The sequence below is a fragment of the Rattus rattus genome, chromosome 12 (genome assembly GCF_011064425.1).
Source record: "Rattus rattus isolate New Zealand chromosome 12, Rrattus_CSIRO_v1, whole genome shotgun sequence".
NCBI classification, from domain to species: Eukaryota; Metazoa; Chordata; class Mammalia; order Rodentia; family Muridae; genus Rattus; species Rattus rattus.
Window position 1 is genome coordinate 67103693 of NC_046165.1, and position 16058 is coordinate 67119750.

At 48.9% G+C, this 16058-nt stretch overlaps 1 protein-coding gene across 1 annotated transcript in view; it reads left to right on the forward strand.

Annotated features, from left to right (window-relative positions):
- The first annotated feature begins 483 nt into the window (after positions 1-483).
- Positions 484-16058, forward strand: part of Lats2 (large tumor suppressor kinase 2) — a 50926-nt gene continuing 35351 nt past the window's right edge. The window contains exons 1-2 of the mRNA XM_032917685.1: positions 484-721; positions 11763-12266. Coding sequence (XP_032773576.1) covers positions 11925-12266 — 342 coding nt within the window. The 5' untranslated portion in view covers positions 484-721; positions 11763-11924. The remainder of the gene's footprint in view (positions 722-11762; positions 12267-16058) is intronic.

The window sequence follows — 16058 nt, forward strand, 5'->3', positions numbered from 1 at the left end:
CTCAGCGTCTGTCCCTGGACCAAATCCCCAAATGGAGGATAGAGGAGTGGCCGAAGTGTAAACGCCAGTCTCCCTGGTGGGTTCATGCACCACTGATGTGTTTCATAAAACCTATAAGGCATTTTCCTAAAACGTGCCCGGGGAGGGAGCTGGTTATCCTGCGTGCAGTTGGGCTCGGTTTGTCAGGCGTCCCAGTTTATTATTTGATGCCTGGGTCTCAGCAGCGGGCTGCACTTTCTGTAGCTGACACCCGGGCCTGTGAACTTACTTTTCTCACCGACTGGTACGAGGCGTTTGGGAAAACCGGCGCTCCCGGGCTGCCGACTTCTGACGCGAGCCCAGCGTCGGGCAGGTGGTGGCCGGGACAGGCGGACGGCGCAGGAAGCGGCCAGCGGGGCGGAGCGGGCGGCGGGGAGCAAGGCCGCGGGCGCCCCGCCCGGGCTGGTATGCGGCCGGGAGTGACGCTGGAGGAGGGGTCACGTGACGCCCGTGGAATGCCAACAATGTAGCGAATGTCCCGCTTGGGTCTGCGCTTCGGAACCGCGGCGTGAGCGCCCCGGGAAGATGGAGCCGCCGCCGCCAGCGCCGCCGCCGCTTCCCCGAGCTCCCCCGACCCTCCGGGGTCAGCAGCCACTGCCGCCACCGGCGCCCGGTCTCCCGGCGCGCGAGGTCCCGGAGCCGCGGGCCAGGACGCCGCCGAGGGTGTAGAGCGCTCCCGGAGGTGAGGGGCCGCAGCCGGGAAGTTTGTCGGGACAGGGCTCCGCCCGGTTCCACAGGCGAGCCGCCCTGCGGGTCACCGACAGCCCGTCGGGTGGGTCTCGGGCGGGTGCGGGGCAGCGGGTGGCGGCGGCGGGGCGGCTTTGTTGTGCTCGCGCGGCGGCGTCCGGAGGCCCAGACCCCGGGTCCCGCGGCGCCGACCCCGCCCAGCCTGGGCCTCAGTGCGCCGCGCCGTCCACCACGCGCGCTCGCGGCCTTGCGCGCTGTACCTCCGGCCCTCGGTGGCGTGGTGCCCGTCCGGTGCCCCGGCTCCTGCCGAGCCGTCCGGCGGTCAGTCGGTGCGGGGCAGTTGCGTAACGCCTCTCTTGAGCCGACTTCTCCGGGGCCGGCCTCCGCTGCTCCTCCCCGTCGCGACTCCGCGGCCTGAGTCCGCAGCTCCAGTCCCCAGCCCTGGTCACGCACACACAAGCCTCGCCTGCGTGGCCGGGGTCTCACCCGGGAGATTTTGGCCACCAGCGGCGTGCTGGAGGCCTCCGGGTGAGAACGTATGCCTGGGAGCGTGAGCGGGAGAGAAGTGGACGTGCAGATTTTGTTGACGAAAAAGTTTGAGCGAGGACTTTTCACGCCTTTAAATTTCCCCTGCTTGCCTGTAATGTAGCCGTTTATTAGCGAATTTGTACCAAATCTTGCTCCGTATTTTTAGTTTAACCCCAGGTTTGGTCTGTAAATGATGCTCACCAGTTTTGAGTGCTAAATCTGGAGACAAGGCTACTTTTTGTGACCCCCCCCCTTTAGCAACTGTTGTAATAAGGGGCTAACAAAAAAATCTTACAGCACTGGAATGCAGGCGCTGCTTAGAAAGCCTGTTTTAACTTAACTATAATTAACAAGACATTACAGTATTGAGCCTCTCGTAAAATTTTGTCTGGTTAGCCAGGTATAGCAAACTCAGTTGAACGAATTCACCAAGGTGAAAATTGCTTAACTTTTACCACATTTCAAAATGTCAGCTTCATATGGTACCAACAGAGGCTGCTATGCAGAATTAGAACACAGTTACAGAATCCGAAGTTTTGAACTGAGCCTCGCCATCTAGTTGGAATAGTATACATGTAAATTGGAGCTGTCCGTATTTCTTCGTGAATCACGGCTTTGGTGGGCGGGACTTTCAGTGATGGGCGGGACTTTCAATGGTGGGCGGGGAACACGTTTACAATAAAATGCCTTGTTATTTTAAATGCTGTGTTGTAAATAGCCTGCCCTAGGCTCTTAAAACCCACTGGAGAGTGGAATGGAGGTTGGAGCTGGTAAATCCACACTAAACTCGTTTGAAAGCTATTGGGGAGCCATGTGGGGTAGGGCAACAGGGGTGGGGGTGTTGTGTTTGTATCGGGAAACCTAGACCAGCACATATTTATTTCATGCTTGTAATAACGCGAAACTTTTCAGCAATATTCCGTACTATTTAAGAATAGTATGCTTGAAGGACCGCAGAATATAAATTTAATGCATTTATATTGTCTGTGCTGTAAATGTGTTCTAAAAATGGTTGACATGTTCCGGTCCACAGAAGGAGCGTGTCAGCTTCGTGGAAGCTGTAGAAACTCCCAGAAATCTCGGTTCTTCTAAAAAGCCCGTTGCTTGGGGTTGTTCTCTGGAGCAGCTGGAGTTCAGGGAAGTGTAAAGGCACAACTGCTGTGTCACCCTCTGAAAGGCAGCCCGAGTTTTTAAGGACCTGCTTGGGCTGCTAATATCCCTGAATGTTATTTAACTGCTCTCTCAATGCTTGCTTGCTTGCTTATTTATTTATTTATTTATTTATTTATTTATTTATTTATTTCTCTCAATGCTTTAAAGCTGAGTGTTTCATCTTGAAGCTATAATAAAAAAGTAATGTTGGAAATAAAGATAATTGGGGGGGGATGCTAAAATTAGGGAAATTTGGCACCGCTTAATGCTTACCATTCACTTGGCAAGTACTTTATGTTGGTTAATGTCTAGACTGTGTCGACATAATTGAGATTGGGGATTTTTTTTTGAAAGTTAATTAACAAGTACTTTTTGTTTGTGTGCCAATATTTGACATACATAGGATTGTTTTGGAGGGAGAATGAAAAGTGTCATATTTCATAGCAGGGCTGCATTGCATGCATTTCTTGTTAACCCTGATACCTTTGCAGACCCTGCAGACCTCTAAGTCAGTTAGGGTGGCACCGACCTTGAGGAATGGAAGTTGGTTTTTGAAAGAAGTAGGGTTTAGAATGCTAACCCCTCTGCCCTCAGCAGTTATCTGAAGTAGGAGAACTGAGGGCTAACACTCTCCATTACTAATTAACTCCAGCCTACCTCCCGAGGCTTTCTCTTGTTTTGTTTTATTTCATAAACATTAAAAGTCCCCCAGACAGCACCTGCCCCCTCCCCTGCATTGTCTGACTGCCTGGTTCCATTCTTCATGCTTGTGTTCAAGCTTTTACACAGGAGTTGGAGAGTCCCAAGAGTAGCTCCACACTCCTCTGTCAGCTGTAGTCCTCCAGCTTTTCCTGTTTGTGTAGAATGTGGTCTTAGACCTGAAAGACTCATGCTCTTGCATTAAAACAGGCAGGCGAACACACACACACACACACACACACACACACGAATGCTTGAGCAAGGTTGATCTCTGGGGTTCTTTAATAGAATGCACATTATGGGGAACGTGGAGAGGGGTGGGTTCAGAGGAGGCAAAGCTTGTTCAGATGTGGAATGCTGATGGAGGTGGTCTGTCCTTTCCTCTTTCACCGATTGCTCTTCGATTCTGCAGGGAACACTTGTCTACTGTGGCCACTGCACATAGACTCACCAAGGTCTTATGGTGACCTGATTATTGGACTGTGGGGAAACTGTTTTCCTGAATCCTTAGGAAGACAGCAACTGCTTTCCTTGGGGAGACCCTCCTTAGCCAATGACTTTCTGGGGTAGGCGGGACTGGGGTGGTATCTATGTGGCGGTATGTAAATCTGACATTTTGTGTCTGGCTCGAGGCCTGGCCTCTCTGCTTGATTGGTTTCATCTTTGCTAGTTACTTATGCTGGGAATGAGATTTTAATAATAATTGGAGGTTTTGGTCTAAGAAATGCTGTTTTAAAATATGCTCCCCGTCTTCCCCCCCAGAAAACATATAAACAAATGAAACAAAATGGGAGCATCGAGGCAAACATTTGCCATCCCAGTGCAGGGGAGCTAAGGCAGGTGGACTGTGCGTTTGAGGCCAGCCTAGGCTACACAGACCATTCACAGACAAGGCTGGCAAGATAGCCCAAATCTAATGACCTGAGTTGGGTCCCTAGAACCTGCGTGGTTGAAGCTGCAAGCTGCAAGCTGTCCTGTGACCTCTCTGGCATGCTGTGACATTCATACATACAAACAAACAACAACAAACTCCACTAAAGTAGGGTCAGCATGTGCACAGGGACAGGCCTTGGCTGGTTTGACGTTTGATATGTGCTTCGCAGCCTGTATGGGATTGGAAAGCAGGAGGAGAAACTTTTGAGAGAAAGACATCTGCTAGCATTCATTGTCCTGGATCCGGGAGGACTGGAATTGGGTTTGGTAGGAAGCATGGAAGGAATGCTTAAAATGCTGGCTCAGTGGCTGGGAGCCGCCCAGCCCTGCAGAGCATTTGGTAATGGGCTCTCATTTTGCAGTGAAGTGGTTTTGTTTCCTGATTTGTTGCAGGTTTTTTGTTTGTTTGGGGTCTTTGTTTTGCTTTGCTTTGAGGTAGGGATTCATTAGGAAGCCCTGGCTGGCCTGGGACTCACTGAGTAGACCAGGCTGGCCTCCTGAGGGCTGGAATTACAGGTGAGAGTTACTTAGTTGTTTCTGGTTTCCGTTTCACTGTCTTCTCTACTCTAGAATACATTTAAATCAGTTGTTAATGCCAAAAAAAATTTCTAAAGCCGGATTTACTTACTTGATATTCCCAAGGGTCATATTTATAAACTTATTGATGAAGGAAAAATTTCCATCTGTCAGGTCTGGTTAAAATGGCGTGGGAAGAGCTCAGTGTAGCTCATCCCCATCTGTAGTCTTCATTTGCCTGATGAGTACCTCCATGAAAATTTCACTTAAAAATTCAAGATTTGGCTATAACGCCAGGGTTTAGTCTTTAAACCTTAAAAATACAAGGTCTGTGAGCTGTGACAAGAACTTTTCTTCTTTATGACACTGAAAGGATGCTTCTTTCTAGATGATTCTGTCAAGGACCAGGGACGCCAATAGGTAGGACCAGGGATGTTTTAGAACCAGCACTTCCTACAAAATGTTGGGCAGAGATGGAAGGAAAAATCAAAACACTGAAGAAAACCAGGTGGTAGCTTTATGAGGTGTCACTGAAGAATCTTCTCTGCCTGCCTGTGCTTCAAATTGATCATGAGTCCGGAAAGGGCAGGCAGAAACAAAACACTGCTGTTCCAGGCCCCTAGCTCAGCTCCACTCTCACACAGAAGGGTCTTGACTTTTTCCGCTCTGGTCAGCTGTTTGTACTGTGAGACACAAACTCAGTATAGCCAAGGGTTCTGAACTCCTGCTCTTCCTGTGCACCCAACCTCATGGGGTTGGTTTTGTTTGTTTGTTTGAGGAGGGGTGGATTGTGTAGTAGGACTTGACATGGCTGGAACTCAGGGCCTCCTGCTTACTAGGTAGGTGTCGTACACTGAACCACACTGCCAGTCCCTTGACTGGTTTTATGACTGGAGTGTTTGCAGAACACATGCTGGACAATCTCTGAAAGTCCTCCCTTGGTGTTTTGGTGTCTGAGTTAGAGTGACAGAGGGGTAGGATGGTGTGTGAGCCACCCCTGGCATTTAGTCAGAGTGGGAACCAGTGTCTGGGGGCAGTAATGTCAACTAGAAATCATGGTTTAGAAAGAGAACCAGTGTGTGTGTGTGTGTGTGTGTGTGTGTGTGTGTGTGTGTGTGTGTGAGAGAGAGAGAGAGAGAGAGAGAGAGAGAGAGAGAGAGAGAGACTGTTTGCAAGTATGTACAGTCGAGTCCCATGACATAAGATGTATTCTCGTCACTGTGTCCAACGGCATTTGTCTATTACCTAAGACTATCATGGACATCAGGCCATCACTTCCTGTCTCCTTGCTTCTGATCAATCTCTGTTCTGTCTCTGGATTTGCTTACTCTAGGTATGCAATGTGAGCGGAGTGGTACAGTGTATTTTGTGAGCAGCTACTTACTCAACACCATGTCTCTAAGATCGTCTATCTACCTTGTGGCCTGTCTGTCATGGGACTTCCTTGGGAAGACCAAGCACTAGTGTGAGGGCATGTGAGGCTTTGCAGTGGTCCTGGGAGAACTGTCTTTAGCCAATTTATTTATTTATTTTTTTGCTTGTTTTTGTTTTATTCTGTTTTGTTTGAGAGACAGGGTCACGGTTTGTAGCTCTGGCTGGCCTGGATCTTGCTGTGTAGACCAGGTTAGCCTTGGACTCACAGAGGTACACCTGCCTCTGCCTCTGGATTGGAGGGGTGGGCCACCATGCCTGGCCCCACTGAGTGACATTTTGTTTGGCCATTGGAGTCATACTCAGAGGCAGGGCATTGCTGTGGATGGAGCACTCTCCCTGCCCAGCCCAGATCTCTGTGCTCTACAGCACCTGCTAAGGATGAAGGAGGACTACTGTCAAACAGGTATACCCTGGCTCTATGGGGCCATGTGTTAGGTACTAGTGGGGGTGAGCAGAGACAGCCCCCTGCCTGTCTCATACACTGCTTGCAGAAAAGCCCACTGGTCCATCTTATAGGCAGATGTTGCATTGGTGTAGGTGTGAAGTGACAATTGGACCCTTAAGTTGCTGTCAGGGGAGGGGGGAGAGCCAATTCTCAGTGAGTTTGTTCTCAGTGTGCCATTTAGAAGTGACGAAAGACCTGGTGCTTTTAACTTGCATGGGATCTCAGTGTCTACTCTGACGAGGCTGTTGGGCCAGAGGCTGAGCCACTGCTCAGATGTGCACAGCCTGGTGCCTGGCTGCAGGTCTGTGTTCAGTGGGCTTGGGATATGATTGCACCGGCATTTTCCCTTGAACTTTTCTCCTCCTCCTCAAGCCATCCTCCCACCCTGACTGACCAAGGAGGCACGTGGACGGACACGCCGGCTTCTGTGTTCATCGTGGCATCTTTTCTGCTATCCCTGCTGAATTTGGGCTGGTTCTTGTCTCTGGATCTGATATGCATCACTGTAATATACTGTAGCCCTGTCCTGTGAGCATCACTAGTTCCATTAGGCTGGACCACTTACATTTATCCTCTAGACACTAGTCTGTGTGACGGCCCAAGCGGTTTTTAGTTTTTGTTTTTTCCCCCATTTTCTCAAAACAGGTTTCTGGCTGTCTTAGAACTTACTCTATAGACCAGGCTAGCCTTAAATTTAGAGATCCGCTTATTTCTGCCTCGCTAGTGTTGGGATTAAAGACATGCACCACCACCCCTGGCTTTCTTGTCAAATTTTCATCAACACGTTTCATACAAGTTTTAAATAATTGGTTGTTTGTCTCTCAAAGTCTAAGCTGCACGGTCACAGGTGGCCATCTTTTAATGCCTAGTGAAAGGGACGCCTTGTATCATGTTCAGCTTGTGCACTGGTTCAAAGTCCTACATTGTGAGATTCCTATCACAAGTATAACCATTTCTTCGAGAGTATGTTTAGCATATATGAAGACTCTGGGCCACTCTCAGAGGAGCTGGGCAGCAGCCAGTCCCAGTCCTTGGTCGTCTCATGTACCCTTTCTGCAGAGTATACATGGCCACCCTCTTCTGGGACACGTGCTGAGACTACTCCTGTTTCCCAGTGCCTGGAGTTGGTCCAGCCTCTACTGTCCTTCCTCACACCAGTGTCACAGCAGCTGCCATGGGCTCGCCAGGCCTGGAGGAAAGCTTTGATGTGGGAAGCAAAGCCTTGGAGCAGACCACTCACTCAGCCTCCTCCTCACTACAGACCATGAGCTTGTGTCACCAGGCATTAGTTCTGGGAGATCTGTACAGGAGAAGAGCACCTAGCCAGAGTGATGGCTGCTGCCACACATGACATGGATGAGTGAGCAAGTATCATGCCCCAGTAGCAAAACAGAAGCCAGAGGCTGTGTAATCCCACAGTAAGAAGGACAAAAGCTGGTCAAAGGGATTGTCTCAGCCAGGGTTCACTGCTGTGAGCAGACACCATGACCAAGGCAACTCTTAAAAAGGACAGCATTTCATCGGGGCTGGCTTACAGGTTCAGAGGTTCAGTCCATTATCATCAAGGTGGGAGCATGGCAGCCTGCAGGCAGGCATGGTGCAGGAGGAGCTGAGAGTTCTACGTCTTCATCTGAAGGCTGCTAGTGGAAGACTGAACTTTCAGGCAGCTAGGAGGAGGGTCTTAAACACACACCCACAGTGACACACCTCAACAGAGTCACACCAGTCCCTGGGTGGAGCGTGTATAAACTGTCACACTGCTCCTAGGTGTTGGGTTTGGGCAGCGGGTGGTAGTGGCTTGCTGCCTCATACAGCTGCTGCTTCTGAGCACGTGAGTTCCCTGTGAATGCTGTCAGCCTAATAGTGTATGCACTGGGAAAAGATTGCCATGGCCCCGTCCATCTGCCCTTCCTGACTTCAGCAGCCTCTGTTTCAGAACAAATTTCAGGGGCACGTGGAAGGCTTGAGCTCACTGGGGCTCCTTTGTTGCCCTGTGACCAGGCCTTGGCACTGGGTTGGGCAGAAAATATGGCTTAACATGGTGTAGTCTATTAGCGTCCTTTGGTGGTAGTCTGGCTGTGACAGACCACACCTTCCCAAAGGAAGGGAGGAACTTATAGCCTCTGTCCTGATGGCGTGTGTGAATGGTTAATGCCTAAGACTCTTTTGGTCTCTCCTTGTGCCTTTAAGCCTAGATCACTGGTTTGTTACCAAGCCCTGGAGCCGTCTCTGTTTCCTGTCCCAGCATCTGTGGACTGGAGTGTTGCACTGGCTCTAGCTAGCCTCTGGGTTCCTGGCCTGGACCCTGCTTTTACCCCAGCTCTGCACATTTGCCAAAGGCCCTTCTACCTGGAGTCCTGCTGCCCGCTGTCCTGGGTTTGTGCTCAGTCTCTGGGAAAGCCCTGTGGAGACTGCATTCTTCCCTCCAGCTGGAATTCCACTCCCACCCCCTCCCCAGGCAGACTCCTTATCTATTCCGTTTCTCTGACCTTCCCCTCCATCATCCAGCCTGTGCTGTGCTGTGGATTCCCCTCCCCTGCAGCCTCTCCTCTGCTGCTCATTCGGTTACCTTCCTCACCCTCTGCCTCACTTCACTGAAAACTGCTGAAGATGAGGTTCTTCGTCATCTGTCAGTGCCTGAGACTTAATAGGCATTCGACCCATGCCTGTAATCTAAGCTATGGGGAGGCCGAGTCAGGATTGTAAGTTCCAGGCTTACCTTGGCTGTATAGCAAGGCCTTATCTCAAAAAAGATGCCACCAGGGGCTAGAGAGATGGCTCGGAGGTTAGGAGCACTGGCTGCTCTTTGGTGCACATCCGCACAGAGGCAAGTACTCATACTCTCCATAAGAAGACACTCCTTCCCCACTTACAGAGTAGATGGGGTAGGCACAGTGGAGGAGGGGATGGATGCATTATGTCAGGTCCCCTTCTTACACTGTCATTTGTTATAAAGATGGATGGTGTTAGTTTTAATTGTCAACTTGGCACAACCAAGTATCACGTGGGAAAGAGTCTTAGTGAGGGGTTGCTTGATCAGTTTGGCTTGTGGGCCTATCTGCAGGCATCAGTTTGATTGTATTCATTGAAGCAGAAGACTCACACAGGCCCTGCTGTTCTCAGGATGCTGGGCTGTGTCTGTGTAGAGAGTGAGCATGAATGTGTGTGTTTATTCTCGAGTACCTGCTGTGTGATGTCCTGCAATGAGAGGCTGTAACCTGGAGTTGTGAGCCAAGCAGAGCCTTCCTCCCCTAATTGCTTATTGTCCAGTGTTTATCAAAGGTGTGTTCACAATTCTAATTTTTGAAAGAAAGGGAAGAAAGTGGAAGCTTTAGAAACTGATTTTAGGTGAATTCTGAGTGGAAAGGCAAGTTTGTAAGTTCCTAACCGAGTGAGTCCTCCCAGGATTCTCCACACATGTTTAGCAGGCTTGTAGAAACTGTCCTGGTTTTGTTGGAATGTGAGCTTATGGTTTTAGAAATCTAGGTCTCTCAGAACAGATGATCGGTCCAGGAAGTCCCTGGAAATGAGTGTGGTTGCAATATGCCCCATTTTACATCAATTAAGCAGAGCTCTAGGCTTCTGGGCTGTAGCCAACCTGGGGCCTGGGGACTCAGCTGCCTGATCTCATAGCTCACTATCTATATTGCCTTACACAACCATTTCAGTAGCTCAGAATACTAGAAACCATATATTAAAATGTAGATTTCATGTTGGGAACTTTAGTCTACTTCTTTTAATGGATTCTTGTCAGTTGTACTAAGAGATTGGATAGTTACAACAGTGAAGACCACTGTCCCCATACAAAGCACAGTCAATATAATGTCATTTCTAATATTTCCTGCTGTATGTGGTTATGTAAGAGCATGTAACTTAATTCATATAAAACTTAGGACAGTGTCTAGCCTGTAGTAGGTAATGGATAATGTTAGTTACCTGTATTTTTGCCCCATGTGAAGAAGTCTGTTAAGCAGGGTCTTTTTTTGGGTTATGGGGTTCTTTACTGAACTAGAAGTCCCAATTCTTTGCCTTTCTTTAGAGGGTACTCTTCTGGGGGTCAGTTTGAAACTCCAAACAAAGTATAGCCTTTGAAGCAGATTTCTGCGCTCTTTTGAGTGAGAGGGAGTCAGAGGGAGGAGTGTAAAAGACTGGTATGATCTGGGGCATGTCAGTCTGTCTTTCCTACAGAGGGCACTGTGCAGGTGAAGACCGTGTGAGTGGCGAGGGCACAGTGTCTCACTATGGGGAGTATCGATGTTTCTTGGTTCGTGATTGGGTTACCTCTTGATAAATGCATCATAAAGTGGAAATATTGTAAGTAGAAAATATATTCAATCCATAAACCCTACAGCGCACAGCTCAGCATCACAGCATACTGAAGAGTATCATGCTTTTTTCTTGTCATCTCAGGGCAGCTGACTGCTCTGGACATTGATGAGCATCAATCACCAGGGCATCAGACCACGTCTGAGAGCCCAGGGAAAAGGCCTGGTGCACATCGTGAGGGTGGCGCCTCCCAGTGCCCTTTTCCTGCTTTCTGAGAGCTGAAGGCTCCTGAGCATGGCTTCCACTGGAACACTCTCCAGTACCTCACTCCTTTAAAGCGCATTTACTTCATGTGCATGAGAGCTTTGCCTGCGTGTAGTTAAGTGACCGGTGCCTGAAGGGCATCAGAACGTCAGATTCCCTGAACTGGAGTTAGAATGGTTGTGGTTACCCTGTGGGTGCTAGGAATTGAACCCTGGCCCTCTGGAAGAGTGACAGGTGATCTTAACCGCTGAGCCAGCTCTCCAGCGCTGTCACTTTCATTCTCAGGGTATTGTGTGGGACACTTTGAATTATAGTAAAGAATACCTTCAATAAGGCAAGTTTTGGATCTGTTTTCTTCAGAAAAATTGGGGAGGGCTTCGTCAGGAAAATTTTCAAACAATGCGAAGGACCACAGCCTCAGGTGGGTGAAGATGTTGGGTGAAGCCACAGGCTTAGGGACATATGGATCGGGAATTGGTTGATATTAGGGACAAGCTAGACGTCTATTTGGTGTCTTGAGCTCTAACCCCAGACGTGGTTTTCAGACACATTACAGACCGTGAGTTTGCCTGTTGTTGAGATGCTGTCACCCTGGGCGTTTGTGGATCCACCTGGCTGTGGCTGCCTGTTACAGGGACAGCTCCAGAGCCAAGTAGCACACGACACTTTCTGAAAGTGATGCGCTTGCGCTTTACTCTCTAGGTGGAATATTTCCAAAATCACAGTGCATTTCTGGAAAGTAGCTTTAACATTATGTGAGATCCACAAATGAATACTCTTACTCCGTTTTCTTTTTCAGAAAGCGATGGTCTTCAAAATGAAAACTCTGGAAAATTTTAGGTTCTCTTTAGGAACGACAGAAATTGAAGGAAGTTGTTTTGGAAGCATGTTTACAACTCACTGACACTATTACCTGTTCTTGAGAAGATTGTATTTATGGTAAAAGGAAACTGGACTAACGATGAGGCCAAAGACTTTTCCTGCTACAACTTACTCTGGAAATAGCCGGCAGCGACTGCAAGAGATTCGAGAAGGACTGAAGCAGCCGGCCAAGTCTTCCACCCAGGGGCTGCTGGTGGGACCAAACAGTGACACTTCTTCCCTGGATGCCAAAGTCCTGGGGAACAAAGATGCCTCCAGGCAGCAGCAGATGAGAGCCACCCCAAAGTTCGGACCTTATCAAAAAGCGCTCAGGGAAATCCGATATTCCCTCCTGCCCTTTGCCAATGAGTCAGGCACGTCGGCAGCTGCAGAGGTGAACCGGCAGATGCTGCAGGAGCTGGTGAATGCAGGATGTGACCAGGTGGGTCCGGATGCCAGCGGCTTCAGCAGCTCTGTGCACGCTCTGAACTGTTCTCACACTGCCTCCTCTGTGCACCGTAGCCGGTGGCCGCCTTCTCCCCAAGGGCCTTAGGCACTTTTCCTTCTTGAAATTGCCCCTTGCTGTAACTTTGTCACTCTGCTGTGGGTTTGTTTGTGTGTAGTGTATGGAGCCCAGGGCCCTGTGCATGCTAAGCATCCGCTTCCCTGCTCAGCTGTGCCTTCTTCCACTTCTATTCTTAGCCCTCTTCTTGGGACCTGCTTGGGGTTATTCTGAGCTTCTGTGGCAGGAGACTGGCTCTCTTACCGTGTTTTTGGTTTGTACATTCATTTCCTTCCTGGCCGAGTGCTGTTCATATTTAACATGCGTCAACCAGTCTCTGTTCTTCTGACGACTCTATACCTGTCCTTATTCTGATTCTTATTTATTATTTTAAGATGAAGTTTCACCTAGCTCATGCTGGCCTTGAATTCCTGATCCTTCTGCCTGCCCCTCCCTAGTACTTACTGGGATAGAAGTGTGCCTCTGTAGCCAGGTGTTTTCTCCTACTTCAAGAACGAGTGAGTACTGTTAGAGAGGATATAGCCGTGCTCAGAAAGCCAGAGGCATTGATAGACAAGACATGGGAATCATCAAAATGTGGTTGCTCAGAACCCGTGTCTCCATTGGTGGAACACGGAGCGTCTGTTACATGGCAGCATGTAACTCAGAACCGAGTATTTAGGACACCGGCACAGGGTACACATCTGACTGTGTTACAGTCATAGCACAGGCTAACCACGCCACCCTTTACTTCCAGAGGGAATCTCACTAATGTCTGGATCCCAGTTAGCACAAGCTAACCATGTTACCCTTTACTTCCTAAGGGAACATCAGTCCTCTTGTAGTTTACTGCTGAACTCAGAGGACTGGCCACTGTGGGAATGTCTGTGAAACATCCCATGCTTTGTGCCTCTCGGACACTCGGGATGTGCTGCAGTTAACTTGGCTCCTGGCGAGTTACCTTTGTACAGAAGAGTGTTGTGAGTGGCGTGTGGCCTGCCATAGCATTGGAGGCTGACAGTAGCCGCATGGCCTGTCTTGTCAGAGTCTGAAGTTAAATATGCTACCAAGTGCTGCTCCCTAACAGAAACAACATGGCAGTTTAAAAGTAGAGAAGGAACAGCTCTGGGGAGACAGCAAAGTGAGGTGGAGGAGCAGGCTTTCCTGCCAAGAGCAACTCTTAAGATCCTCTCCTACTGTAGATCAGTTGCGAGCGAAGGAGGCAGCCAGAGCCTGAAATGTAAGAGAAACAAGTCAAGCAAACAATCCAGGGTACAGGTGCGGCTTATTGAAGTAAACCCCATTAGCGGTAATTGTGAGCAAGAAGTGAACTGAGTGCTTCTTTAATACAATGAAATACAAATACAGGGAAGCTAAGGCAGGATGCCTGCAAGGCCCATCCACGTTAATTTATGTTAATTGCTAGCAGAAAGGCCTCCCATTTACCATAGTCAATGCTCCCGAAATAATTCAGTCAGTTTGCAGTCTAGTGTTACTTTAAAACTTAAAACAGCTGCACCCCTCCCCCTCCAGCTCAGCCGAGAGTGCATTTGCTTTCAGAAGGTTCTGGTAGGAAAGTCATGCTGTGAACACAGACTGCAGGAGAGGGGACTGACAGTGCCCTGGAGTGTGTGTGTGTGTGTGTGTGTGTGTGTGTGTGTGTGTGTGTGTGTGTGTGTGTGTGTGTGTGTGTGTGTGTGTGTGTGTGTGTGTGGACTGAAGCTCCTTGCTAGATCTGTGCACTGGGGAAGCCATTCTTACCCAGGCCCTAGTGCATTAGATGCTCTCTTTTTTTTCCTTTTTTTTTTTTTTAAAGATTTATTTATTTATTATATATAAGTACACTGTAGCTGTCTTCAGACACACCAGAAGAGGGCATCAGATCCCATTACAGATGGTTGTGAGCCACCATGTGGTTGCTGGGAATTGAACTCAGGACCTCTAGAAGAGCAGTCAGTGCTCTTAACCACTGAGCCATCTCTCCAGCCCTAGATGCACTCTTTAGATGCAACTTGGTCCTCCCTATTTTGACTTAAGTGCCATCTTTAAGTTTCCTGTAATGGAGCAGAGTGGCCATAGTGCCATGTTTCCTGGTGGGGCACAGTGGTGGCGGCCCATGAATTTTCCACACACACTATTTCCTTTTTGAGCCAGGTTCTTGCTATGTGTCCAGACTGGCCTTGAACTCTGGAACTCAAGTGAACCTTCTGTCTTGCTCTACTGCACTTAACTCACAAGTAATATCTTATCTGTGCACACACATTTGCTTTTCTATAGTGTTTGTACTATGATATTTAAATGTCATTTTAAGGTAAAATTTACATTTTTTTTTTTTGTTCTTTTTTTCAGAGCTGGGGACTGAACCCAGGGCCTTGCGCTTCCTAGGCAAGCGCTCTACCACTGAGCTAAATCCCCAACCCCAAAATTTACATTTTTAAATGTCCACAATTTATAAACTTACAGCTCCATTAATTTTCACACATTAATCACACCCATATCTAGCATATTAGGGTACTTTTGTAATTAAACCTTTTAAAATGGAAGTATCCGGAAAAAGTGCCATTAGGATATTTTCAGTGTAACAATGTAAAGTGTTTGCCAGATGATATACCATGTACATAATATGTATAACTTTACAAATAAAGCACATGAAGCTTCATAGGCAAGTAACTGCGTTAATGCTGTAGAAGGAGCTAGCTGCTCTCCAGCTAGCGATTGAGGCCTTGGAAGGTGAGGTCTAACCACACACCACAGGTGTGGCAGCATTTCTCTGTGGGATGTGTATCCCTGCTTGAGTTGTAATGGGTGGCAGCAGGAGGGGCAGCTGCATGGTGAGTGTTGCAGAGTTGCTGGGAGACAGGCGGAGCAGGCACATGGGTACAGAGGTGTCGCTTGAAGGCAGGCGGGTCTTCCTCATGGTGCACACGTAGAGGTGCTGCTGGGTGACAGGCAGAGCACATGCGTGGGGCCGAGTGTTGCTAGGTGCCATGGCTAAGGCTCAGGGGTGCTGCTGGGACAGTAGACTGCTTCTGCAGCCTTCACGTGGGATACTTTTTGGTTTCCTGTTCTCAGGGAGCCTGGGGTGTTTTGGAGCCTGAGGTCTTGAGTGTAGCTCCAGGTGCAGACCCATGGCTGCTGGCATTCTTCTAATAGCACCTTCCTCAGGCTGTGTCCCCTAGGGACAGATTTAGATGAGAAATTTCTTTCAGTAGGAGTTCTAGGACATGGCTTTGCCTCCCTTAAAGAATGCTGTTTTTGGGGTTGGGGATTTAGCTCAGTGGTAGGCCCCTAGGAAGCTGCAAGGCCCTGTTGGTCCCGCCCGAAAAAAAGAAAAAAAAAAAAAAAAAAAAAAAGAATGCTGTTTTCCTCCTGCACCCCGAATCTGACCTGTGGTTTGTGCTTGTCTAACCAGCCTGTGGGCTGCGTCTCCGTGTCCTTACCAGCTCTTCGGTCCTGGGTTTCCATGTCAACTGTAGTTTCCCTAACCCTCCCCACATGTGCTGAAGTACTTCAGGCCTTTAATGGAACCAGGGCAGAGAGAATGTAAACAAACAGACTTTCTGCACCGCACAGGCAGTGGTCAGGATGTGCCTTCTTGCAGGCGGCTTCCTGACAGGAGGCCCAGTGCGGGTGAGTGGGATGCTCTGGAAGTTAGTGAAGGAAGTCAGTTCGTGACATTCTTAAGCCATCAAGGGAAGAAGGCGAAATTTTCTCAGCAGTAAGTCTTTGGCA